At 48.1% G+C, this 27,112-nt stretch overlaps 2 protein-coding genes across 2 annotated transcripts in view; both read left to right on the plus strand.

Annotated features, from left to right (window-relative positions):
* XYLB (xylulokinase) overlaps positions 1–7,020 on the plus strand; it is a 46,929-nt gene extending 39,909 nt beyond the window's left edge. Inside the window, exon 19 of the mRNA XM_006200764.4 lies at positions 1,907–7,020. Coding sequence (XP_006200826.1) covers positions 1,907–2,008 — 102 coding nt within the window. The 3' untranslated portion in view covers positions 2,009–7,020. The remainder of the gene's footprint in view (positions 1–1,906) is intronic.
* Positions 7,021–9,138: 2,118 nt separating this feature from the next.
* Positions 9,139–27,112, plus strand: part of ACVR2B (activin A receptor type 2B) — a 35,597-nt gene continuing 17,623 nt past the window's right edge. The window contains exon 1 of the mRNA XM_072941011.1: positions 9,139–9,498. Within this exon, the coding sequence (XP_072797112.1) occupies positions 9,447–9,498 (52 nt within the window). The 5' untranslated portion in view covers positions 9,139–9,446. The remainder of the gene's footprint in view (positions 9,499–27,112) is intronic.

Here is a 27,112-nt window from a genome sequence, read left to right on the forward strand (position 1 = left end):
TGCATTCACTTTTCCGCGCTTCCTGTGTGCAGAAGGTTCTTGCAGCCCAGGAGCAGGGGCGACACAGACAGAGGGCTTTACTACTCACAGGACGGTGGCAGCATAAGCTTCACATTTGCAGCAGTTTTCCTGAAGTACTGTGAGGCGGTGCAGGGTGGGCTAGGTGGATATTGTGCACACACTGTGTGTCTGTGTCTCAACTGAGGGGCCCTGGGCTTAGGAAACTCCAGCATTATAAAGGAGCTGCAGGCAGACCTGTTCAACCTTTGCCCCCAAGGGAGACATATCTTTATTATTCTGCTACACATTCTATCTTCCAAAGCTGTTTGCTATACAAACACCCTTGAAAAGATAGTCTGGAACAAAAGCTGTCACAAGACCTCTAGAAATACCCTGGAGAATTGTCTCCCAGCCTATCTTGGAAGCAGAAGCTCATGCTTTACAGGTGACCAGATAACCCACCCACTTGGTGTCTATTATTTTCTGTTGTGTGTCCTTCTGTTTAAGAGGCAGCTCAATACAGTAGAAAGATCCTCCGTTGAGATAAAAAGCCTTTGGGTCTTGATTCTTATCCTGCCTCTCTTGTGTGACCTTCATGTGACCGTGAGCAGCATGTATCTCCAAACCTCTGTTTCTTCCCCTGTGAAGTGGGGCCAACAACAGCTGTCCTGCCTATTTGTTTTAATGGAGGTACTGAGGATTGAACCTAGGACCTGGTGCATGCTAAGCATGTGCTCTACCACTGAGCTACACCCTCCCCTTCAGAACGTATATTCTTAAAAGGGCACACACACATTATTTTTAATGGCCGCATAATATTCTTTCTGGCTAATGAGCCATCATTTTCTTGAGTATTTTCCGTGTCTTAGAGCAGTTCCTTCTAGTTTTTCAAGTTTCTAGTTTTTTTATAATTAACCCTATGTGGGTAAAGGGTTAACAAAACCTTTCCCTATTCTTTATGAGAATTTGACCTTTGGTTAATTTTCTAGCTCTGCTTCCTTTTGAGACTTAATGAAAATGGAATGTCAACAGTGTTACTAGGCAACATTGCTTATGTGAAAATGGCCTTGAATTAGGGAACTGCATCTGGAGTGGTAAACTGCATTGGAGGAATAAAACCATAAATACTTAGTGTTCCCTGAGTGCAGTGACTTCTCATGGACATGCCTCTTGCCTACAGAGTTGTTACTTTTGTGGGACATGAGGTTTCAAAGCCAAGGTGGTTCTTGCACCTGTAAGATGTGGATTTCATCTCCTGGCACCTGAGCTGTAACCTGGGGCACAAGGAGGGGAGAGGCCAGGGAGGCAAAGAAACCCTTTCCAGGACACCTGTGCAAACTCTTCATGGTCTCCTGCAGCCACTGTGCCAACAGGCATGTTTCTCCAGTGTAACCTTTTGAGGACCAAGGTATGGCCCATGGTAGCCTTATAAGTCTGAAAGTTTAGTGGTGTCTCAGAAGACCCTTGGTGGGTCTGGCACCCCACATTTAGGATTATTTCCCTGGAGAGCTTTGCTGAAGTAGAATAACCAAGTCAAAGGCTATGGGTATTTTCAAGCCCCTTAATAAAATAAAAATAAAGTCGAGTTGATTTCCAAAAGGGTTATACCACCAGCTTCCGCCAACTGTGGAATGTTCCTTCATCAGAATTTTTTAAAATTTTGTAGAGCTGATAACAAAACTTGGCTTCTTGTCATCATTTGCATTTTTTTAAATTCTTAAACTATAGGTTGGAAAACTAGGAGTATTTCCTTTTTTGTGAATTTATACTTCTTTTCTTCTACCCAGCAAAAAAAAAAAATTAATTGCAAGTAAATGGGATGTGAAATTTTTAAATTGCAAATTGCAAAGCGATGTAAGAGGCACCTTCCCTTCCCCATTCTAAACTGCTCTTTCCACCCCTCCAGATCTATGAGGCCCTCCTCCAGCGGTATGCCAAGCTTGAGCAGAGAATCCTGACTCAGACCCGGGAGCCTCCAGAGCGAATTCCGCAGGCCGAGGCTCACTGATCCCACTTGGAGATGTGGCCCTGGACAGCAACGATCCGCTTCCCTGTTCTGAGCAGCTCTGCCTGCCCACCTGACTCCTTGTAGTGCTCCAGCTCTGCCGAGGACCACCTTAAAGCCTGCCTTAGCGCATCTTCTTGAACATAGATGGGCTGCTTTTTTTCTGGGGCAGGAAGACATCTCTCTTTTTCTGCTTTTAAACCCAGGAGGCAAGATAACACAGCCTGGGATATGTCCAATAAAAATTGTGACTTTTCCCATTTCAGGACCTAAATCAGCAGAATGGGGGAGACATAGCAAAACAGATTCTTTCCTCTTGATTCACCAGTTTTCAGAATAATGAGTTGATTCCCAAGCATCCTCTAATAGCAACTAGATTTTAGTATCAATATGATGCATGTAACATATTTTATATGTCTTAATCCATTGCAGTAATTATTCTTATCCTTGTCTTCCTTTTGTTAGCCATTCTCTCCAACTTTTCTCCTGCTTTCCTGATCTATCATTCATTCTTTCTTCTTTTTTTTGGGGGGGGTGGTGGTAATTAGGTTTATTTTTTCACTTTTTTCAGGAAGTACTGGGGAATGAACCCAAGACCTTGTGCATGCTAAGCATGTGCTCTACCACTTGAGCTATACCCTCCCCTTCCCTCCTATTCTTTCTTCTTTACTGATGCTTCTGCTCTGTCTACTTCTTAATTATTGCTGGGTCCCAAGCCTCTGTTCTCATTCCTCTTTCCCTCCCATTCTGTCCTCTCTTGTTGGATGGTTTCATCTAGTCTTGGGCTTCAATTGCTACTTATAGCAGTAACACCCAGATCTATGTTTTCAGCCAGGACTCTCCTTGGAGTCTGTCAGCGTTCTCACAGGGGTACTTCAGACCCCACTTATCTTCCTTCGCCCTTCCCCAAACCTCCTCCTCTAGAGGTCTTGTTTCAGTGAATTGGCACCACTCTCCATCCATTTGTTCATTCAGGAATGCAAACCTCAAACTCAGATATCCTCTTTCCCATGTCAAGTCAGTTACCAACCATGTTGGTTATTCCTTTGGTAACTCTTAAAGCAGTTCCTTTCTCTTTATCCCTCCTGTTTTACTTTAGACCCCTTGCATCTTTGCTCAAATTATTGCAGAAGCCTCCGTAGAAGGTCCTCTGGGTCTGCCTTCTGCAAAATGCTCCAGATTTTTCTTGTGCCACAAGCCCTCACCTACGTTGGGACTTCAGTTAAACCAAACTACTTGTGGTCTTACTCAGAGCAGGAAAATGCTACAAACAGGTTTGACAGACCCGGTGGATCAGAGCAGTGGCTAGTGGGAACTCAAAGGGAAAGGGTTTAGAAAACGAGTAGGACTAGAGATAACCACTTCTGAGAAAAATGACATCTTGAGAGGGAGTGGTGTCCCTTGCAGGCTTGGTGGATGAAGGCAAACAAAGAAGCAAGAAGGCAAAGGTTGATGGCCAACAACAGTAAGTCAAAGATTTGGAATAAAACAGGCAATTCTTACCACCACCACCTAGACATTACTGACTAGAGAAGTTTAACATTATTGATCAACAGAAGAGTGCATTCATCTATCAAGAAACAGAGAAAGCGACTGAATCCATTCCTCATTTTTCCTCTGCTCCCACAGAGTTGCCTGTTATTACAAGGATGTCAGTGTAAATAGAACATACTTTAAAGCATATAGAAGATAGGGATGAACAAAGCTAAGACAGCAAAAGCAATACAAGGGAAGAGCTGAAAACGCCCAGGAAGAAAATGAGACAAAGAAGACAGGCAGAAGAAATCTAACACTGAAAATTGGAGATCTCAAAGCCAAGAGGTGAGACAATGGAACAGAGTTATTATTTAAAACTGTACCCCAAGAGAAATTCCTGAAAACAAAAGACCCAAATCTATATCTTGAAGGGGACTACTATCTTGTTACTTGGAAAACTGACCCAGAATGATCAACTGAGACACAGCCTTGCAAAGTATTATACTTTGAAGCTGAGGGAAAAAAAACTGTCTAGGCCAAAAGACCTAGTCTCTTAAAAAGGAAAGATCAGGTTGGCACCAAACTTCTCAAAAAGCAAACAGCAGTGGAGCAATATTTTTAAGAAACCCGAAGGAAAAATATGAACTGAGTGTTTCATGTCCAGCTAAGTTGCCCTGTAAGTATCAAGGATGTTTGAAAAATTTTGTTTTAATTATGCAAGAGCTCAGGAAATGATGTACTCATAACCCTTATGATTCTACTCAAACAAGCTTCATCCAAGGAAGAGATGATTGGGGAAACTTCAGCAAAAGGACTGGTAGTGAGTATTGAGTATCTTTAGTTATAGATCTAAGACCAAAGTGGAAGTGGGGATAAGGGTGGAAGAATAGTATCAGATGGCACGTACTTTGACAAGGTGGAAGTAACACAACTAAGTAAATAAAAAAGAAGGGAGAGAAGAAGGGGACAGTACAAAGAGCTCTGTTGCAAAGGCAATATGTACGAGCCAAAGGATATCTTTTAAAGTTGACAAGCTAAGCGGGTAGGGTATAGCTTAAGCGGTAGAGCCCATGCTTAGCATGCATGAGGTCCTAGGTTCAATCCCCAGTACCTCCTCTAACAGTAAATAAATAAGTAAACCTAATTATCTGCCCCCACCAAAAAAAAAAAAATTAAGACAGAGGTTACAATTTCTGTATCCGATAAGGTAGAATTCAGAAAAAAAAAAAACAAAAAACCAAGAAGGACACTATTGTTAAAAGCCACAGTTCACAATGAAGATAGACAAGTTATGAATGTTATAGCCTCAACGATTTGGTTTGTCAGCTTTAAATGAAAGTCTTTGATTCTCTCCTATAGATTCCAACAGAATCTATATGTCTTCTGAATATTAAACTTTGCACCTTATAATAATAATGAATAATAAATAATGGGGAATACATCTATTATTCTCACTTCAAAAAAAAGGCCATTTACTATATACCACAAAGAAAACTGTAATTTCCATAAAATAGAAATAATGCAATCTTCTTTAATTACAACACAATAAAATGAGAAAATAGTAAAATACTGTTTTAAGTTCCAGCCATACTTTCTATAAAAGTACTTCTAGGGCAAAGAGGAAGTAAAACCCAAAATCTCAGAGCTTCTAAAGACATAATTGATAATGAAATCTATTGGATATAATTAAAGCAGTGATTAGTGAAGTATAGCTTTAAAATACTGTAATATTGATAAAAATAAAAGAATAAAGTTTAAATGAATTAAGAGTACAACTCTGTCCTCAACTCTACAAGGTTGCCAGGCTCTGCTTGGGATGCACTTCCTGCACTGTGGAGTGGAATTTGTCTCCAGCAGAAAGCAGGGTCATAAGGCTGTCTCTCTTTTCTCAGGGATTATAGAATTGTATAATGTCCAAAAATAGTTGCGCCTATGTTTTGTCCAGTTTTCTTGTTATGGCTCCGAAGGGCAAATACTGTCCCAGCTACTGCATGAGAGCTGGAAGTAAAACATCTTATTCAGCTCGATTTTGGTTTCACTTCCAGCAGTCTCTTCTCACTGTAGGAACCTGGCCTAAAAGGGAGGCTTGGCTGGTCAGTTTTAAGAGCCCACAGGAACAGACTGCTCCAGCTCTTTCTATTCTTACCAGAGTCACCTTGCATTCACTTTCTGCTGGTTTGGGAAAAACCCCTCCTAGTTTCACCAACTGTTCTTAAGTCATTGAGCCATGCTTTCCAGTGACTATCTCTTAGAGCTTTTGGGATTCTGTTGTTCTCAGTTACCTCATCCAGCCTGTTGCATTCCTCAGCTTTTCCTTGCACAGATGCTAGCCCATGAAGCTTTTACTGCTTTTGGGTGTTTGGGGTTTGTCTCTACTCGCTTGTATTTTGGTGTTTTGGGGGAAACCTTGTCACTTAGTTTTGTTATAGATGTACACGGATTTTCTGTTTTGTTTGTCCTTCCATGCAGTTGCTATGTGAGAATTTTGGAAGATTCAAAAGCTATGCAGCCACTAACCTAGCCACCATCTTCTCAGAATCTGGCAGATGTTTTAAGAGTTGGAAAATAATTTCCCATGCTCTCTTCCCCCGTGTCTGCACCAGAAGCAGCATGTATCAAAATGTAGCCTCCATTAGCCTGTGTCACTGAGTTTTTACAATGAGCACAGCTTGCTTGGTGACCCACATGGACATGCAGGATGAGTGAGGAATAAATTTTGTTGTTTTAAGCCACTGAGGTGTGGGGATTTTCCATTAGCACAGCATTATCTAATCTATTTGGAGAATTATAGAGAGTTACCTTTCCATCCAAGCCACTTAATTTAGTTGACCTCAAGGTAGTCACCATTAAGTTAAGAGAGGGTAGGAAGAAGAACTACAGGGGCAAGAAAGAAAAGAAACAAAAAAACTATTTGAGAAGTGTGTCTAGGAAGTAACTTGATGTTGAAGACACACAGAACAGATTGGAAGTACATGGTTAAGCTTTGGGTGAACTATATTGCTAAAAAACCCATGCACCCACCCCACCCAATTATACAGTGTTAATGGTAACCCCCCTTAAATTATTTAAGGTGGTACTGCTGTACCTAAATTACCCACTAATAAATACTACTGTATATTACCCCATATTTCTCATAATTACCCACTACAGCATATCTCTAACCAGGGCCTTTCAGAAACTGAGAGAGGCTGGGGCTGCTTTTATGTATTTAAATGAAAGGGTCTCCAAATAAAATTACAAAAATTACTTAAAGAGTTTATCTTGCCAATTAAATGCATTTAACCCTCAAAATAGAATGTGTTATAATTATACAGGTATCAGTTGTATTATAATGCTGTAGTTTTCTGCCTTCTCTCATTAACTTGATACTGAAGGATGCCATGCTGAATTGTTTCTTCTTAATTCCTTGGTTTCTGACCTTGATCCCTGCGGAGGGGAGAGATCAGGGAAGAGCAGTTCTAACATACAGAATGCCTGAATGGAAGAATTCCCTGCCCAAAGTTTTATTGTGAACATTTGTTGGGTTTTTGCCTTCCAGCTTCCAGTCATCTCATATCTGATATCAAATGCAGTATTTAGTACTCTTGTAGTTCAAAAGGGCAGAAAACCCAAGTCAAACTTGCTTTTCACATCTCCATCATCACCTTTCTCAAACAGCCTATAGGCTCATGAACAAATGGTGGCAGAGAGAGGCTAATCCTATGAGCTCAACAACATGGATTTCAGCTCTGCAAGAGGATTCCAGCAGTGGCAATGAGGACTGCGAGGGTTCTAAGGCAGAAAAACTTTAATGTGTCTCAGGAACAGAAAGCAGGCCAGTGTGTCTAGCTGATAATGGTGAGATGGAGGAAGAAGGGCTGATTATGTACAGCTATTGTAACAGGAAGCCATGGGAGGATTAAACCAACTTGCTGATGGATTGAATATGGGAGGAATCAAGAATGACTCGTAAAATTTTGATTTGAGCAATTGGTTGGTTATACTGCTGATTCAGATGGGCAACTGGAGGAGTAGATTTACAAGGGAAATCAGAAATTCTTTAGCTAGGTCAAATAACAAGGTGCCTGATAAGGCTGCCCAATAGAGATGTCAAGTAGGCAGTGGGTTATATGAATTTGGAGTTCCCAGAGATGTCAGGATGGAAGACAGAGATGTGAGCCCTTACTGTGATACCCAATCTGGTGTGAAGTAGATGAGATGAACCAGCCAACCCAATAAGGAGCTGTAATCTTTGACATCGGATTTTCCAGAACTGGAAGGGGCCTTTAGAGACCCCCAAATCTTTCTGGGTCATGGTTCCAAAGTGTAGTGCCTGAGGTGTTTCAGGTGCTTTGGAAACTGGAGGTGGTTGATCCTCATTTCAGCTTCGGTCAAGACAATTTACGTCTTACAGGGTGGACTTTATGTAAGATTTTGTATAAATAAGGTTTCTCCTATTAAAAAAAAGCAAAGCACAGGAGTCTAACCTCCTCACTTTTTGTGTAAGGAATCAGGCTCAGAGAAGTGAAACAGCTCAGTTTCAGCCCGCCCAGCTGCTCTCGCCTTGCTCCAAGAAAGGCTGTGGCAAATCTGGAAAGGCCAGAGGACAATTTCTGTATCCAAGGATTCCACGCCTCATCCCTGAGCTATGAGGGGTCTTTCCCTCTTTAGCTGGGGGTGGGGGGCATCATGACCCTCCCAAACTATGGCTGTGACAAGCACCGTAGAATCTGAGATAGAGAACAATGGTCCCCAAAGAGGAATCTGGGGGGTAAAGAGGACAGCCCAGACATTTGCTAGACAAGACCTTCAATTGCGGGGACCGAAGGCAATTAACGGTTTTGAAGGTGCAGATTGAAGCTGGGGGTTGGGGGTGGGAGTGCTGAGAACACTTAGGTAGGTAAGGGTGGGGAAAGCAAGTTCCCAGAGGCCTTTTCCCACCTGCTGCTGCTCTACAGGGCGGGGCTCACGCCCTCCCTCGCTTGGATGGGTTCAATTCCAAGATACTCAGCTGTGCCTTTTGTGCGTGTGGGTGTAGGTGGGGGGTTGGGCTGCAGACGTGGTGGTCCACTTGTTATTTTAGAGAAATCAGCCTTTTCCTGCTGATTAGTTCACCCATCAATAAACACGACTCTCCTGTGGCTCACTGTGACTCGCATCTCATGTGGGGAAACGGAGGCGCAGAGAGGAATCCAGGCCAGAGTCGGGAGTGGCCCACCCACTCTGGAGTAGCAGGGCATCATGCCCTCGGGAGCATGGTCGCCTGCGCACGAAGCAAGAATCCCGGAGCGGCGGCCACGGGGTCCTGGAGTTCTGGGGCAAAGTGGTCCGGGGGTCCAATCCCGCCACCTTTGCCATCGCGCCCTGCCTCGCGCTGCAGGCCCGCGGTTTGCACGCTCCCTCCCGGAGGGCGTGGGCTGGGGGCGGGGCCTCCGTGTTGTTGTTTCTCCAGGGCTCCGCCCCTGAGGGGGGCGCGGACCACGCGGCCAAAGGGCCCGCCTCCCCTCCCCCTCCCCGCCCAGCTCGCCCGCCTCTTTGTATCCAACATCCGGGTTTCCCCGCTGGCTCGGCTCCGCGGCCGCGGCTCAGGAGCCATTTTGGACTCGGTTCAGCTCCCCTCCCCCCACCCCTCCCCCCGTTCATGGCCCCTCCGGACTCGGCCCCTGCGCCCGGGGCCCGGGCCCAGCCCCGCCGCGCTATGCCTGAGTCGGGCGCGCCCCGGCCCGCGCCCCGCCGCCGGCCCCCGGCCCCCGCATCGCCCCGCAGCCCGGGCCGCCCGCAGCGGCCCTGAGCCCGGCCCAGCCGCCCGGCCCTAGGAGCCTGCACGCTGCCCCGGGACGAAGGCGCAGGAAGCGCGCGGGGAACGAGACCTAAGGAAGAAGCGGGAAGGAGAGCGCAGCCGCCGCCGCCGGGCCCTGCGCGCCCCGGGAGCGCCGCGCGGCCCTGCCCGCGGGCTCCTGGTGTCCGCGGGGCGGCGCCGCGGAACATGACGGCGCCCTGGGCGGCCCTCGCCCTCCTCTGGGGATCGCTGTGCGCGGGTAAGAACGGGGCGCGGCGTGGGGGGCGCGGGGAGGGCGCGCGGGGCGGCTTCGGGCGCTGCGCGGTGTTTACCAACAAAGGGCGGGCCCGCGGCCTCCTCTCCGGGCCACCTGCATCCAGCCTGCACCTCCCGGGGCGGGGACTGGGGACGCCCTGGGCGCCCCGCTCACTGATCTTGGGGGGGACAGTCTTGCCTGTGCGATGGCCTGCGGGGCTCCGGTCGGCGGAGGCGACCCCAGCGTCTGAGTTCAGGATACACGGGCGCGTGGAACCCAAGGAGAATGAGAGGAAAACCGGAGCCTGGGGAAGGTGGCCAAGCAGGGCGGGCAGAGCTAATCCGGGGGTGGCGGGATTGTAGGTGCAGCATTGGCGGGGGGCAGGATTGCGCGACCCTCAGAGTCACTAGGTGTAGGGAAGCGAAGCGGCCCGCTTCACGTAGCCCGGAGGAGTCCCCTACACCCCATCCCACCAGCGTCGGCGTCGTGTTCCCCGGGAGGCGCGCAGTTGGCGCCAGCTCCTACCTGCGCCCGCTTTCCCTTTGACGCCCCGGGTCGCGAGGTGCGGCCACCCTGCGGGACCCCTGTGTTTTGGGCGCCAAGGAGGGGAGGTGCCGCGAGAAGAAAACCAACAGGTTCCAGTCCGTTCTGGCTTCTGGGAAGCACGTGGCGCGCGGGTGGATGACCCGCGGGGCTAGCGTTATGCTCGCGTGTGAGTGGTTGAGGTTGTTTGGGTGCGGATGTATACACGGGGAGTTCTCATGAGAGAGCGCTTTTCCCCAAGGCCGAAACACTTGATTTTTCTCTTCTAGCGGCGCTGGGACGCGCCCTACTCAAGTGTGCGCTCAGGGATGAGCTCCGCGTTCGGAGTGGAATGGCTCCGGGCAACCCTGGGAAGCGTGGGACCCGTGCGTTAAAACTCCAGGGAGAAGCCCGAGGCGGTCGTGGAGGCTGGTGCGCGGCAGCCCGGGCGCCTGGTCCTGCGCGTCTTTGTTCCCAGCCCCCATTACACATGCAGCGCGGGTCCCCCGCCGCCCGCGGTGGCAGCAGCGCAGAGTCTGGGAAACCCGCGAAGGGCGGGGCCGGGCTGCAGGGGCGGGGCTGGGATCCCCCGGCTGCTGCGGGGGTGGGGATCCGGGATCTCCATCTCATCCCCACTCCCACTCCGCCCGCCTTTTTTGCAGTGTAGCGTGGCTTAGCTGTCTACGCCGAAAGCAAGTGAGTTCTCCGTGTAGGGCTTGGAGCTCCGTAGTTTGAGTGCAGGGACTAGAGGACAGAGAGACTCCTTATTGGTACTTGGGCACTCTCTGGAAGGGATGTCATGGCTCTTCTGGAGCCGTTTTCGGTGTCGTAGAAGCAACGTGTTGGGGGGTGTTTAACCTCTTTCTTTCTCTGCCTTTTAAGTGCTGCTTTCCCCCCAGAATGAGAGCTCTGAAGTGAAAGAAAGGCATTTTCTGCTAGAGGGAAGGGCGGCAGCTCACCTGGCTGTCTGTGGGTCCCTCCTGGAGGTGCTGGCTCTCCCAAGCCCAGGCCTGCAGAGGGGACTTCCTCCCAGGACAAGACAGCCTGAGACCTGGAACCCTCTCCCAAATTTATCTCCATCCGGCCTGACCAGTCTCAGGTCCCTCTCTGATTAGGTGGGGCAGAATGGGATTGGGCCCTTGGAAGGACTGTGTTTTCCCTCTTTTTCCCTGGCTTGGGCAGTGCTGAGCACTGGAACTTGTAAGGTGGGGCAGCTGGAGTTAGACTGGAGTCCAGCGACCTGTGTTTCTGCCGTGGTGGAAGGTGGGGAGTCTCTGGGTGTTTCTCATGGTCACACCAGCCAGTTAGTTCTCTGGTGGCCACTGCCCTGACCTGTGAGGAACTATGGAAAGAGCTTCCTTAGACGGAAGTTGGGGGCAGAGCTGGCCCTCCTGTGCCTTGTACTTTGTGGATTCTCTTCCTTCTTACTCCTCGCTTGCTGTTTAGAATTACCTCCACCCCTGCAGCACATGGCATCCTTGTTGAAGAAAGATCTAGAACAGTGTTGTCCAACAGAAATACAGTGTAAACCACATATATAATTTTAAGATTTTTCTGGATGTTATGTTAATAGAAGGATAAAGAAACAGACGTGTCTTAGTCTCCTCAGACTGCTTTAACAAAATACATAGACTCTGTGGCTTAAATAACTGTTTTTTTCAGTCTGGAGGCTAGACGTCTGAGATCTGTGTGCCAGCATGGTAGTGCATGGTGAGGGCTCTCTTCCTAGCTTGCAGATGGCTGCCTTCTCACTGAATCCTCACATGGCCCTACCTGGTGCTTGGGGTGGGGAGGGGGGTATTCTTTTTTCCTCTTCCACTAACCTTGTCATGGGGTCTCCACCCTCATAAACCAGTCTTAATCTTTTGCAAAGGCCCCATCTCCAAATACCATCATTTTGGGCATTAGGGTTTTTTGATGTATGAATTTTGAGGGGATACAAACATTCAGTCCATTGAAAGTCAAATTAACTTTAATGGTATATTTTACTTAATGTATACAAAATAATCATTTCAACATGTAATCAATATTAAAAACAGACATTTTATATTCTTTATTTGTACTGTCATCAAAATCCACTGTGTATTTTATACTTACAGAACATCTTAATTCACTCTTCACATTTCAAATGCTCAGTAGTCTCACCTGGCTTTAGTGGCTACCATGTTGAATGGTGCAGGCCTAGAAGGAAAGGCAAAATTTATGCTACAACAATGGTGCATGGTGCTTATACAAGATCAGTTTTGCAAGTCTTCTGTGCCTGGCTCAGTGTCCTTGGGAAACAAGTCATTTGGTCTTTGCCTTGCAATGGACATCCCAAACACACATTTGTGTACCCTGCAAGAACTTCTGACATCTGTCTCTTCTTGGGGTTTAGATCAGGGCCCAAGGGGTGGGTTGGAAAGTATTTTGAGTGAAATGTCAGGAGCCACTGGCTGGGGAGGAGGACCTGATTCCTGTCTGTCCCATCAGGAGGTGCAGGCCTTGACTGCTCCAAGCTGTCTTCATAGGTGGGCTCCTCTGACCCAGAGATGTTGTCCATTTCCTCAGGGGAGAAGTGTGTGTGGAATGGGTGAAGTGACCCTCGGGCCCAGTGTACTGGCAACTGTCAAGGACACGGAGCACAGACTCACAGGCTGCTGGTAACCTTCCCCAGGGAAGGGTGTCCTCTGCTACCTGTCCTTGTACCTGCTAAACACTCCAGGCTCTGCCCTGGCTGGCTGGCCAGGCTGCCCTTTGGGAAGGGTGGGCACCCTCCTCAGCTCTTAGAGACTCTCCCAAGGTTGATGATGTGAGAAACTCATCCAGCCTCCCAGGCTCCCCACCTGGGTGAAGATGTAACACCTGGAACCCCATGGCCTCCCACAGCGTGGGTGGGCTGCTGTGCACTACCCAGCAGGGTCCTTCCGGGCATTGCGATTCCCCAGATAGCACTTGGACTTCCCCTGGCACTTCACCTAAGGAACTTCCTTTTCAGGGAGTCCAGTGGAGAGCGCCCATCCTATACTGTGGGCCTCTCTGACAATCTGATGAAAGCTTTCCATCCTTCCCCCAGGAAAATACAAATAAGATTGCATGCACGCAAGAGTGTGCGCATGCATCGTACATGCACCCTCACTGTTCTGCACTGATACCAGGAAATTGTGGTCCCCTGGGTTGGACTCCTTGAAGCCCTGGCTGCCCTGCACATGCCCATTGTATGTCTTAAGGGGCAACTTGCTGTCCTTGGGGGCTGCGCTTGGCTAGTTCCCACATTGCTACCTACACCTACCTGTTGTAGCCAAAGGACATGACTTACTTGCTTCTGTTTTTTGTGACCCTGGCCGCTGTTCACATTCCAGCCCTGGGTCTCCTGCTCCCCTTCTGTCCCCCAGGAAACCCTCCCCTGAGTGCCTATGCATTCAGCCCCCTACCTGAGAGCTCAGGGTGGTGCAGGTGAGAACCAAGGGACATCAGGTCAGAGTTCAGATCCACTTGCAGATACTAGCCTGTTACCTCGGACCGGGATCTGGGGCTGAGGCAGGGCTGGTCTGGGGAGTACTTTTTAGAATAACACTGGAAAGACAGGGTCCTGGCCAGGTAGACTTCATTCTAGAACAGGATTTTTTAAACTTGACACTGTTGACAACTTGGACCTAATAATTCTTTGTTATGTGTGTATTGCAGGGAGGGGGAGTGCTGTGTTGTGCATTTTAGGATGTTTAGCGGCATCCTTGGCCTCTCTCCACTAAATGCTTGTAGCATTTGTAATCATGAAGCCCGAAAATGCCCTGGGTAGGGGGGATGCAAATGAACTGATTGAGAACCTGATCTAGAATGTTCTCATGCTTTTAAACAGACAGACAGTTGTGGGAAGTGGGGCTAATGGCCAATGCCGGCTCTACACCCCCTCCATCGGATTCAGGGTGGGAGGCTGGATTCTCCCCAAAGCCTAGGAGAATCCTGCTTCGCTAAGCCTGCACAGCGTCAGAGTTTGGTTCGAATTCATGGTTCGAGTGAGCCGCTGGCCACCGAGTAGAATCCCGGCGTCCTTGAGTTTTCCCAGAAGTGGTTCAGGTTTCAGGGAGGCGGAGGTTGTGGGTGGCCCGGCAGCCTGCCTGCCGCCCCCGCCCATCGCCCTGACTGCGCGGCCAGGTTCGCACCGTGCCTCGCCCGCCCGCCCTCGCAGAATGTCAGGAAGGGCCGGGGCCGGGGCCTCTGCGCCGCGCTGCGCTCCTGTGCGCGCACCTGGCAGCCGCCGGAGCCGCCGCCGCCGGCCGCGGGCCTAGCGGAGCGCCGGGCATGCCCTCCCCCGCGAGCGTGCCGGCTGTCGGGCGCCCCGGGGAGCCGCCGCCGCCCTGGGCCTGGAGCTCTGAGCCCTCAGACACCGGAGCCGGGGCGCCGCCTCCCCCCAAAGGTAGGGGCGGCGTCCCCACCCTGGCCCCGGGGAGGTGGTGGGCAGCACAGAAGTCAGGACCGGCGCCGCCGGCACTGCAGGCCCAGCCCGGGGGTTGATCCCTGCCGCGCCTGCTGGTTGGGCTTGGCAGGCTGGCAGCCCCGCGTTCCCTCTCCACTCCTCCCCTGACCGGCCCGCGGCTCGGCCAGGGCTGCCTGGGGTCTCCTCTGTAATCTTGAAGTCTTCAACACACAGCTTGCTGCGCTGGGAACGGATGACAAACACTTCTTAGGGTGGGAGGAAGCAGTCTGAAAAGCTTGTTTCCAAGTTCACGTCGCTGGTGTGTGAAGTGCTCCTTTAAAAGGATTTGTTTTTTGCTGGGGTTGAGACTTTCTCTTCCATCTTTTTTGGGGGTCTTTCCAAAGGGGACTTTGTTGCCATCTCCAAATTATTTATCTTTTTTTTTTTTAAAACCTTCCCTCTCATTCCATCACCTGTTCTTTGTTCCAGAAGAGACACCCACCCCCTTGTTTGGGGCTTCCTTTTCCATCTTTGTCCACCAGGCTCACAGTCCTGCCATCTCAGCCCAAGACAGCCTGGTCCTTGAGGTCCTGGTGGTGCTGTTCCTGGATGCCTAAGTTTTTTGGTGGGGACCAGATAGGGGAGAGGAAACGCTACTGCCCTCTTCTGAGTCATTTTTTCAATTGGTGTCTCTGTCTAGCTGAGATTGTTGTGGGGGGTCAGCCCTGCCTCGGCCAGCCCAGCACCAGTCATGGCTTCCTGCATTTGGACAGCCCCGTGCTTTGCCCTGGTGATTCCAGTTCTGCTGTACACATGCGTGTGCCTTTTTCAGACTCAGGGACTGGCTGCCTTAGCTGGGTGTTTTCATTCATGGACACGTGATCTCTGGGAGTGGGTGTTGGAACGGGGAGGCCTGCCCCACTGGTCTGATGTGTGGCCCTCCTCCCAGGGGGCCCTTCTCTAGGGGCCTGGCTGCTCAGTGGGACTTCTCTCTGGCTGGTTTCTGGGCTGGAGCTGAGGTGTTTTGTGAGGTGAGCACATGTTCTTGTTTGCAAACGTTCCTCTGCTGACTATTTCAGTTCCACTCTGACAACCAAGGAGGCTAAAATTAGTTCTGGGGAAGGAAAAGGAAGGCTGCTTGGAAACCCAAGCCCTTGGCTGGAGGATGGAGGAACCTGCTTCCTGGGGTTTATGGCTGAACATTTCGGAAGATGTGACCAGACCAGCTGTTGTCTGTCCATCTGAGGAGAGGGAGGGGCCCCTGCTTGCCTCCTAGACTTGAACCAATGAGAACAGGAGGCTGACTTGGAAGCTGATGCTCTTGAGTGTTGATGCCAGGATGACTTTTCCTTCTGGCTTTTATAGTGGTGCACAGTGTTTTCAGGTATGAGGACAATACCTTTTGATGTCCAGCGTCATTGACAGCCTCCTTTCCCCTTCGCTGTCACTGATCAGAAGGGGTGCATGAGTTCTCAGAGACCTGGACTGGCAGCCATGGGTTAAGAAAACTTTATGTACTGTTTGGGAATTTCCTTCTTATCCAAGTTCTGATATTCCCTTCAGGTACTCACAAGCCAGGCAGCACAGGGGCTCGCTTGGAACTGCTGGTGGGGATGGGGGTGGGGTCAGAGGAGAGCCCCGTGGCCCAGGCTTCATAGGAGGTCCAGCTGCTTTGTTCCCTGAGGGCAGAGGGGATTAGGGTTCATCTGCTCTTAGGGGCTTAGAAAATAGAGGGGTAGAAAAGTTAGAGGTGAATTCTGGTTTCCCTTTCCACCTGGCTGGCCCCTCCTGTGAATTCCTCCCTCCCCCACCCCAGAGTAGTCCTGCAGGGTTACTTGGAGGAGGACAGCCAGGGCAGTGCAGTCCTGTCCCCCCCTACCCTGAAAAGCCCCTCCTTAGTCTCCCCTCATCCAGGGGTCTCCTGGTTAGCTACCCTGGGGTATAACTGGGGGAGTAGTTGTCACTTTGACCATAACTTCTTTTCCTACTTAAAATTCAATTAATTTTTATTAATTAGTTTTACAAATACTACACATAGATTCAGTTGCAGAAATTCAGATGTTACAGATAAAACCAGGGTCTCTTTCACCAGCCCTGTCTGAGTCCTCCGGACGTGAGCCTTCTCAGATTGGTGGATATCCTTCTAGACATTTGACCTGTGAATCTATAGAAGTACTTAGAGAAATAGGGTTGATAATTTTTTTTTAAACCTAAAATGGTACTGCTCTCTTTCAAACATTTAACTGAAGTGTAAAATGCATATTGAATAGTGTAATTGTTTTGAAAGCTTGGTGAACTTTCACAAAGTGAATATACCAATATAATGAGCACCCAGATGGAGAATCAGGAATTTACCTGCCCTTCCCCCAGCCAAGCCCTCTCTTGCCATTCTAGTCTCTACCCCTAAACCCCAAAGGGTGACCACTCCCCTGACTTCTAACAGCATACGTTAGTTTTGACTGTCATTGTGCTTTATAGGTACAGACTCTTACAGTATGAACTGCTTTGTGTCCATCTTTTGCTCACCATGTCTTGTGACTTGCATCCGTTGTTGTGTGTCATGGCTTTTTAACCTCAGATCTGTTTTGGCAATCTTTTTAATAAATATGGATCTCAGTCTTTTTTTTTTTTAAATGGAGGTTAATGGGATTGAACCCAGGACCTGGTGCATGCTAAGCATGCGCTCTACCACTGAGCTATATACTCTCCCTCTTAACTCAGTCTTTTTGATAGCTGTGAAATTTCAGAGTTTGGATATAGGCTACATTTTGTCTGATCTCCTATTGATGGACTTTGTGATTGTTTACATATTATGCAGGTTGCATCTCAAGGATAGATGACAAGAAGAGGGGACGTTCTGGGTCTCAAGACACTTAGGATATTTTAAATTTTAATAAATACTAAGAAACGGTTATACACGGTTATACCACATTGTCGTCTGTCACCCCAACCCCATGGCAGTGGGGGCAGAAGCTGGGTGAGATGGCTTGGCAGGTAGCCCTGCAGCAGTCTGTGAGCACCTCCGCACCTCCAGAAATGCTAGATTACAGACGCTGGAAATAGCCAACTTCCTGAAGGATGCCGGACGGGGGAGCTCGCTCACTCCACTGGCCTGGTGTCTGAGGGGAGCCAGAGAGGCTGCTTCCCCTTTTAAATCTCCTGGTTACTGTGACCACAGAGGGAAGTGGCAGCCGACCAGCCAGGCTGTGGTCTGGGTTTGGGACGGACGTGCACATGTGTGCTCACGAGCTGCGCTCCGTGCTGCCTCCACCCCTGGGGAGACTGTGCTGTTGCTGAAGGTTGTGAGTTGCTGTGGGGAGCAGGGCTCTCCTGGTGAGCTAAGTGCATTTGACACGTTCTTGGCACGACCAGATCCTGATGTGGTGGTGACGATGGTAGGGGCAATGGGGAAACCTGTAAAAGAATTACTCTAGAGTCTGATGGGCAGGTTTTCACAACAGAAGGGGCTCTGATGAGCTTCAGTTCCGGGCTGAATGTGTGCCTTGTTCCCTTGCACAGTTTTCTGCCTTGACTGGCTGAAGATAGTTCGAGATGGCTTGTTCTCAAAGTGCCTGCTCTCCTGGTCCCTTCTTCAGCATGCTCTCTACTCTGTCACTGCTGTTTCACTGGGACTGCTTGTGTAAGGCCACCTGTCAGGCCTGGCTCCTGGATGTTGATGGCAGGGGGTTAATGGTACTGTTTTCATGTGTGAGTGACATCCCAGTCAGCTCTCCCACATTGTAGGTCATGTGCACTGTCTGTGCATTAATCTGCTCAGACTGCCCTGGCAGGATACCACAGACTGGGTGGCTTAAGTAACAGAAATTTATTTTCTCACAGTTCTGGAGACTTCAAGTCCAAGGCCAAGGTGCGGTCAGGATTGGTTCCTGGTGAGCCCTTTCTCCTTGGCTTGCTGATAGCAGCCCTCTTCCTGTGTCCTCACACGGCCTTCCTCCGGGTGTGTATGCTCCTGGTGCCTCTTCCTCTTCTTATAAGGACATCAGTCCTCTTGGTTTAGGGCCCCACCCACATGGCCTTAATTGACCTAATTACCTCTTTAAAGACCTTTCCCAGTACAGTCCCAATGGGGGTTATGAATTTGGGGGCACACAATTCAGTCCATAATAGTCTGAAATAATAAGGTTGGTTGAAAGTGAATTCTGTTTTCCTCTTGAGTTACACTTTGGAGTGGAAGTTACTTTTTTCAGGGCTCTGCTTTGGGGTCAGTGTTCTTCTTAATTAACACTTTCCACAGGCAGTCTTATCTGCACTGGTGACCTCAGTTTCTGTGTATTTGTTGAGGTATCTATATGGTCCTGAAAATATATCTAAAAAGTGGGTAAAAAGTAGCTATGGAAATACCCTCTTTTGATAATCAGGACCAACCCTCTTTCTGAAGGCACCTGAAAAGATGGACAGATTGAGAAAACATCTCTGGTTGAAAGCATTGTACAGCTAAGAGGACAGTGAAGACCTACTTACTAGGCCAGGGTCTGTGTGAGAACAGAGGTCCCCGGTGCTGACTCCTACATTTGAGTCTGTTTTCAGTTCCATATGGGCAACTTGAGAGGCTGGGCCTTGCATTTGATAGCCTTGAGGAGCTAAGAACACAGAAATTGGTCTTCCAAACAGAGAGTGGGTGTAGTGAGCTTCTCCTTTTGGGTTGGGACCCCAGTGACCTAGGGGTGAGGGAGAGCCAAAAGAAGACAGACTCTGAAGTTGGATTAAGATGTCCTGGAATTAATGATGCCCTTAGCTGCCTGCCAGAAGCACCTGTAACATCTTTCTAGGAATATAACATCATTCTAGGCCTCAGATTATTTCTGCAAACATTTTTGCACTGTAATGATTGACCAGTCATTTTCAGTAAATAGCCAGGAGAAATATCACGGTTGAAGCAGACCTGGGTGAGCTCTAAGAGTTATATACATGTTGAACAATAGCAGTGCTCACTGTGATCAAGGGAATGAATGTCAACAGAGAGCTAGGGAAAGATTTAACAACCAAATGAAAAATCTGTGGTAGAACTGACTTGTAGACTAACAGAAATTAAGAACTCAGTGATTTTATCAGGCAATAAGGTGCAACTGAAGAGAAATAGCGAACTGGAAGATTGCTCAGAAGGTAATATACAGACAAAAAAGATGTATATTACAGAAGAGAGGGAAAGACCCAGAGGTTGAAGTGAGAAGGTCTTAGGTCCAAATAATCAGAGTCACAGAAATAAAGGACCGAGGAGATCATAGCTAGGAAACTGGTAAAAACAAAGTAGGACGTTAAGCCACAGACTGAAGAAGCCCTGTGAACCTCGGTACAGTAACAAATAAAAATCCCACTCCTATTCCCATCACAGCCAAACTTCTGAAAACCAAAGACAGAGAATCTTCAAAAAACAAAATAGCCGGAGAAAAAAGGAATTCCTATCAAAAGAGCAATGGTTATATTGATGGCTGACTTCTCAAAAACAGTGAAAGCCAGCAGACAACAGAATGATAGTTTTAAGTACTGAAAGAAAGAATTGTCAACCTAAACTTCAGCAGCAGGTGACACTGTCCTTCAGGATTGAAGGTGTCAGGTAAAGAGAGTGTTCTTGAGACAGAGGGAGTAACCTAGGTGGAACGTCAGAGACGCAGATGAAGGGCCATGAAAAGGTTAATACCCAGACTTTTATTCTGTGAGGGAAGTGTGTCATTGAGTTTGAAATACATATAAAAACAAAATCTACATAGCACGGGAAACTATGTTCAATATCTTGTAAAAACCTTTAATGGAAGAAATATGGAAATGAATATATGTATGTATGTGCATGACTGGGATACTGTGCTGTACACAACAGATAGATGCATTGGAATTGACTGTACTTCAGTTAAACACAAAAAACAAAAACAAAACCGGACACCAGTGCTGTATGTGAGGGTGGAGTGAAAATGGAATTTATTCTAAAAGTTCTTACATTATCTAGAAAGAGGGTGAAATTACCAATTAATGTTAGAGTTTGAGAAGTCAAGGCATGCTGTGATCTCCAGGGTAACCACTGAAGGGTAGGAGGGTGATAAGTTTCAAGCTGAGAAGGGGGACAAATAGAGTCATAGAGACTTCTCACGCTGAAAAGAAGGCAGTAAAAGAGAGATCCGGGAACACAGAGTGGGAGAGAGAAATAGAATTAATATCCCCCGAATAAACATAAGGTGCAAAGTTCCTTAAAACATTCACAAAATAGAACCCCGCAGTATGTAGACATAATGATTCATCACATCCAAATGTTTTTATCCCAGAAATGCGTAGTGGACATAACGATTGAAAACCTAATCTGCCACGTTCACAGAGTAAAGAAGGGCAATATAGGATTATCTTAGTAGATGCAGAAAAGTCTTCTAGGGTTTCATGTTTAGTTAATCCTCAGAGTAAAACAATTTGGAGCTGCAAAGGACCAAGAAGAGCCAAGGCTGTCTTGAAGAAAAAGAACAAGGTGCACCTACTGGATTTCAGGATTTGTTGTAAAGCTGTAGTAATTAAAACGGTGGGCTTTTGATGCAATAGCTAAATAGACAGTGGAATAGAAGAGAAAGGCCAGAAATATAGTCATGCCTGTGAGGATGCTTAAGATGAAAGGAAAACAACACACAAGTTGGTAAATGGACAGTTCTTCCAATAAAAAAGCACTTCAGTTCGTACTGAGGTGATGTTTTGTAGGTATGAGAGATTGTTTCAATATTGGGAGGTAGTATTAATTGACAGGGCTTTGAGATTTTGATGTCTGAGTGTTGTAAAACTTTTTTATCTTACAGCCACTGCAGCTTCTGTTGGTCTGATACACTTACTTCCACCCATTTACTTTCAGCTTGTCTTGGGGAATTTTTTTGAGCTGGATTGGGGGTGGGCAGCCAGCCGTGGTGAATGGTAGTGAAATCTGAGGATCTGGCTGCCCGTTACCAACCAGCCCTTGTGTCTTTGGGCGTATCTCTGCCTCTCTTTCCAGAGACGTCTGGTGCCACAAATTCCTGAGTTTGGGGTTCTTTGGTAGACACCATGTTGTTTCTCAGTATTCTCCACAGCCAGTGTCGGAGTCTTGTGCTTGACCACTTGGGTATTTGCTTTCCAACCTCAGAGCTTCATTTCTGTGGTTATTTCCTGTTCTTTTTGTCCTTATAGGTTTATGCCTTAAAAACCGTTCCTTTGCTGTGGTTTCAGTGGGATTATGGGAGGGAGCAAAAGTAATATTTGCCTGTAATTCTTGACCTTTCCCTGGAAATGCTGTATCCAGTGTTCTTCAGGAATGATGGGCCCTGGAGAAAGGCAGGTATTCCAGAGATGGCCCTGGGTCCACACCTTGTTCTGTGGGAGGAGGTGCCAGAGACTTGCTTACAGAGTCCAAGTTGGAAGTGACTTGAGGTGACCTAGCTGGATTCCTTGTTCCTGGGCCGGGCTTCTGAAGGCAGGTAGACTTCCTCTTGGCACTCCTGGAAGCTGCTCCTGCACTTCCATAGCTGGCAATAATAGTGAGCAGAACAACTGAAAAACCTCCTCATACAAGGCAGACAGAAATGCTGGATAAAGTGTGCCAGATACCCTTTGTAAATGCATATGCCCAGTTGCATGTGTAAGAAAGGAAGGGAGATGCTAGAGGGGGCTGGAAACTAGAGCTGTGCACCGTCACTAGCTGAGTCTGCTTATTCTCGGGGGATTTGCTTCTCTCCAGAAGTTAGAGGTATGGCCTTAGTAGCAGACTGTGAGGAACTGGAGGTAAGATGTGGAATTGAGATTGAGGCTCTCACATGGGAAGACTTCCACGGGTTATACCTTCAGTGAAAGTATGGACTAGAAGAAACATCCTTTTGCTGATCAAGGGAATAGATAATAAAATTGTCTTGGCCTAGGTTAGTGGAGGGGGTGGGTGGTTTTTCTTGAGAATTTGTAACCGTAGATCTGTGCTTCCATGAGCTTGGAGTTGAAGTTTATACCATCTGTGTTTCCTGGGAAACTGGAAGTTGAGAAGTTAAAATGATTCCACATTGGTAATGTCCTAGAGAATTTGGCAGAGTTTGGCAGAAGCGAAAATATAAATTATCTCTGGCAGCTTGCCCCCTCAAACTTGTCCTCACTTTTTATTCCCACACAAAAGGCCCCCACTGAACATAAGCTCTGTATCCAAAAACAGAAATCCAAAACTCCATAACACACAGGGAAACAAGATACCATGAGTGAAAACCATCAGAAATGACAAGTGGCCGAAATAGGTGTTTAAGAAGTTAAATCATGGAATTGTTAAGATAGGGATTTGGAAATATTGACAAAGAACAGAGGTATCAAGGTTTTGTTTTTTTTTTAAATAGACCTAGAAATGAAAAAAAAATAGATTGAATTTATAAATTAAGTAGAAGAACTAAACAGCAAATTAGACTCAGCTAAAGAGCGAATTAATGAATTGGAAGTTAGAACTATGGTATTATCTGTGATAATGCTTAGACACAGAATTGGAGAATATGAAAGCAGAGTTAAGAGATGGGATGGTCAGATATACTTGTAATAGGAATTTCTGAGTCATAGAATAGGGAGGTGCAATATTCAAACTGGTAAAAGCCAAGAATTTTTCAGAATCAATGAAAGCCATCAGTCGTCAGATTGAAAGCATATTCTTCTGAGCAGTGTAATTACGTTTAAAAGTAGACTTAGACATATAGCTTGTGAAACTGCAAGGAGCAGATCTGAGGAAGCAGCCGGAGGGACAAGACAGAGCATCTACAAAGCTAGGCTTGACTTTTCAGCAATGACAGTGGAATAATATTTTCAAAATGCCTGGAGAAAATAACTCAACCTAAAAGCTTATCTTCTTCTGAACTGTCAGGAGGAAGAACAAAATGACATTTCAGAAAGGCAGACAGAGGCTTCTCCACCAAAAGATCTTTACTAAAGGGAGATGTTCTTCAGGGCGGACAGTGGTCCTGGAAGGAAGAGCAGAGATGCTGTGAGCGCACAAGCTGGTGAACGTGCGTACAAGTAAGCAAATGCCGCCCGTGTAAAACAAACAGTATCTGCTCTGGGAGGCAGGTAAGAGGAACAACTACAGTTAGATACTGAACACAAATGTTAGGTCCAACTAATTACATGTAAGTTGAAAGGAGATAATTGGAGTGTGAGCAGTTAAGTTCCTATGAGGGATGGGAGACATGCTGATTATTAACTTTGGACTTCTAGCATAAACGTACATGTTAAAATTTAAAGAGTAGCCTATAACAGAATAGAAATAGAGTGCATTACTTCCAGACCAAAAGTGGCTGAAATGCAGAATTAAAAAAAAAAGATAATCCAAAGGTGGTAGCAGTAGAGGAAAAACAAATTTAAACATAGTGGTAGTCATAAATGTAATGGGACTCGATTCCAGATCAAAGACAGTGTTAGGCTGAATTGGGGGAAAAAGATAAAGATTTAAAATAAAAGTTGGAAAAAGATTAACTGGGAAAATACTACAAGAAATGTCATGTGACATTTGTTAGTGTCACACAACATAGACTTGCTGGCAGAGAGCAAATCAACAGATGAGGAGGGTTACTGTGCAGTCAGAAAAGTTTTACTGGAATATGAAAAGAATTTCTGCAACGCAAAGGAAAAGAAGCCCAGGAGAAAAGTGAGAAAGGATGTGAACAGGCAGTTCTCTGAAGGGGCTGATAGACACAGATGATCGTTCTAAAGTAATCAGGAAATGAGGATCAAAACTGTGATGGAGGGTTTCACGCTGACCAGGTGAGCAGATATCAGGGGGTGAGGGTGTGGCTCAGTGGGGCTGTCTTCTGCTGTGCACACGAATTGGTCCATCCACTTGGGAGAACTGTTTGAGTGCATCCAGTGAGCTGAAGATGCTCATCCTCTGTGCCCTGTGGGTGTATTCCTAGAGGACCACATGCTGACGAGCACCAGAAAGCGCACAAAAGAGGATTCAGGAGGATTCATTAGGGGTGGTGTTTAAAGCAGCAGACGTTGTAAGTAACCTAGAAGTCCAGCAGGAGGATGGATACTTAGGTTGTGGTAAGGACTGTTGGCTGCACAGAGGATGAAGGCTTTGCAGAGCTGCAGGAGAGGCAGCAGGGCATGGAAAGGGCGTGCACTCCAGAGCCAGACTGCCTGGCTTCCAAACCTGGTTTTGACATTTAATAAATAAGTTGGGTAAGTTGCTTCACCTCTTTGTGCTTCACTTTCCTCATGTGTGAAAGGAGGACCCTCACAGGGTTGTCATGGGGATTGAATGAATTAACATCTGTAAAGAGCTTATTAGTTGCTTACTAGTGCCTGCTGTGTGTTTGCTGAATGACAGTGTGTCAGTTTGGATGGTCCACAAATCTGTGGGTGATGGGGGGGGCAGGTAGCAGACATGCCAGTTAGAGATTGCGTTTGGCTGCTAGAAGCAGATACTCAAGTTCAGAGATAAAACGTGGGCATGTTTGGATTCTTTTCTGACCCTTGTTTGTATGTGCCACTCCACAGTGTGTGCACACTCAGTCGCGCGTATGTGTGTGTCTGCGTGTGTGTCTGTCTGTCTCGTGTCCTAGCTCTTCCCCTCGCCCACCCCCTTACCTCCATTTCCCTTCCCTATAGTCCCCATACCCCTGCTGTCCTCACTCTGGTTGTGGGGAAGGTGGTGGGGACGCTGCGGTGTGGACTAGGGGAGGTGGAGTCATGGACTCGGAAACGGGTACTGTCGCTGGGCACCCTCACCAGCTGGGTGGCATCCCGTTCTCAGCTCTCTGCAGTGCCTACATAGGTGGGCTGTGCCCCCAGGGAGGTGGGGCCCCCAGGAGCCAAGGCCACAGCGGCCCTCTGGCTGCTGGAGTCCACAGTATGCCTGGGACACACCAAGTCCAGAGCTCAGGGGTCCCAAGGGAGGTGCAGCTACTCTCGCTCCAAATCCTCCCACTGAGGCTCTGCCTCACTTCTCTGTCTCTCTTCCCTCTCCCCATTGGATTTCCCCCTTTTCTCCCCAGTGAATGTCAGGTGCATCTAGGCCAACTGGCCTGAGAAATAGACCACAAGTGTCAAAGCTGGTCCATTTAGGTCCAGTTCCCGGAATGTGGGTTCTGGTGGAATCTGCATGTGCTGTTTTTTTTTGGTGGTGGTGTGTATCCAGGAGTGGGCTTTCTCTGCCCTGCCTGGGCTGAGGGTTTGGGGGGCCCTGGAGGTGCCTTTCCACCAGGTGTAGGCCCTTTGGAACACTGGGACTGCCTACTGGGGACAGGGCCGCTCATATACCTGATCCCTTGGAAACCAGCAGTTGGGTTGGCTGGTGCTCAGGGGTCGAGCCCACCACTTGCCCGGGTGTCTGGGGGGAGGCTCCCCCTAGGGCTCTGAGGCAGCAGAGATGAGGGGGCACAGCACCCTCTCTGCCAGGTTGGGTGAGTGGGCTGGGTCAGGGGAGCCCCCGTGCACGGGTGTCCCGGCCTGTGAGTGTGGGCAGGAGCCCTGTGTCTATTAAAAGGCGGAGGCGGCTTTGTGGTTGGAGTGTTGCCAGAAGCTATAAATAGCTATGAGTGTGCAGAAGTAGCTTGCCAGGGAGGAGGGAGGGGGATCCCTCTCCAGCTGGCAGCACAGCCAAGTAGGGGGGTGCCTGGAGTCTCCTAGTCTCCCTGGTCCCCCTGGGGCTCTGAATGCAAAGCTCTTGGCAGGTGTGGGTGTGCACATCCCCCAACTTGATGGGGCGGGTGGGGGGTATGTTGTGAAGGAATGGCGTAAGTGGCAGGGAGGGGTCTGACTCTAATGTAACAGCCAACGTGCCAGCCATTGTTCTTACCACCCTTTAAATGCATTAACTCATTTCCCTGTTGGAACAGCCAAGGAAAGTAGGAGCTGTTACCATCTCCTTTTCACAAGTGGGGAAATGGAGGCACAGGGTGGCTGGGTGACTTGCCAGAAAGCATCAGAGCTGGAACTTGAACGGGGTCAAGGCTGCCTTTTTCTCTGTTGTCTGTAGGAGGATCTGGTCAGGTAAAAGTCCAGTGACATCCCGAATCCTTGGGTCCTACCAGGAGCCTTGAGATTTGGAGTTCCTATCCCTGTCCATGTGGGTCCTGCCCACAATAGTGGCCAGAGGGGTCTGTGCCTGGTCAGCAGACTGGAGAGGGGAGCTGGGCCAGCCTTGGCCACTCCCGATGTCTGCTGTCCTCTCTTGTTCGAGCTCCTAGTCTCACACGAGGGCAGGGGCTTGTGGTCTGAGCAGAGAGGGGTTTCCCTGAGGACCCTTGGCTTGGGCTGCAGGCTGAAGCCATCCGTCCTGTTGTCCCCTCCCTGCAAAATCCTGGTGCAGGTTTGCAGCCATGCTTGAATGACAGAAGTGTTCGAAGGGGCAGTTGGGGTTTGCAGTGTTTGGCTATCTGGATGTCACATGAACGGGGGCTGGAAGCGGGCACAGAGTGAGTGGGGAGTGCCCACAGGGGTCTCGAGGGCCAAGCCCCGCTGGGAGGGTCATCTGTTATCACCGCTTGGGGCACATGCTCCTCTTTTTTTTTTTCTTTTAACATTTTTTATTGATTTATAATGATTTTACAATGTTGTGTCAAATTCCAGTGTTCAGCACAATTTTTCAGTCATTCATGGACATATACACACTCATTGTCACATTTTTTTCTCTGTGATTTATCATAACATTTTGTGTATATTTCCCTGTGCTATACAGTGTAATCTTGTTTATCTATTCTACAATTTTGAAATCCC

This window comes from Vicugna pacos, chromosome 17 (assembly GCF_048564905.1).
Source record: "Vicugna pacos chromosome 17, VicPac4, whole genome shotgun sequence".
In the NCBI taxonomy this organism is placed as follows: domain Eukaryota; kingdom Metazoa; phylum Chordata; class Mammalia; order Artiodactyla; family Camelidae; genus Vicugna; species Vicugna pacos.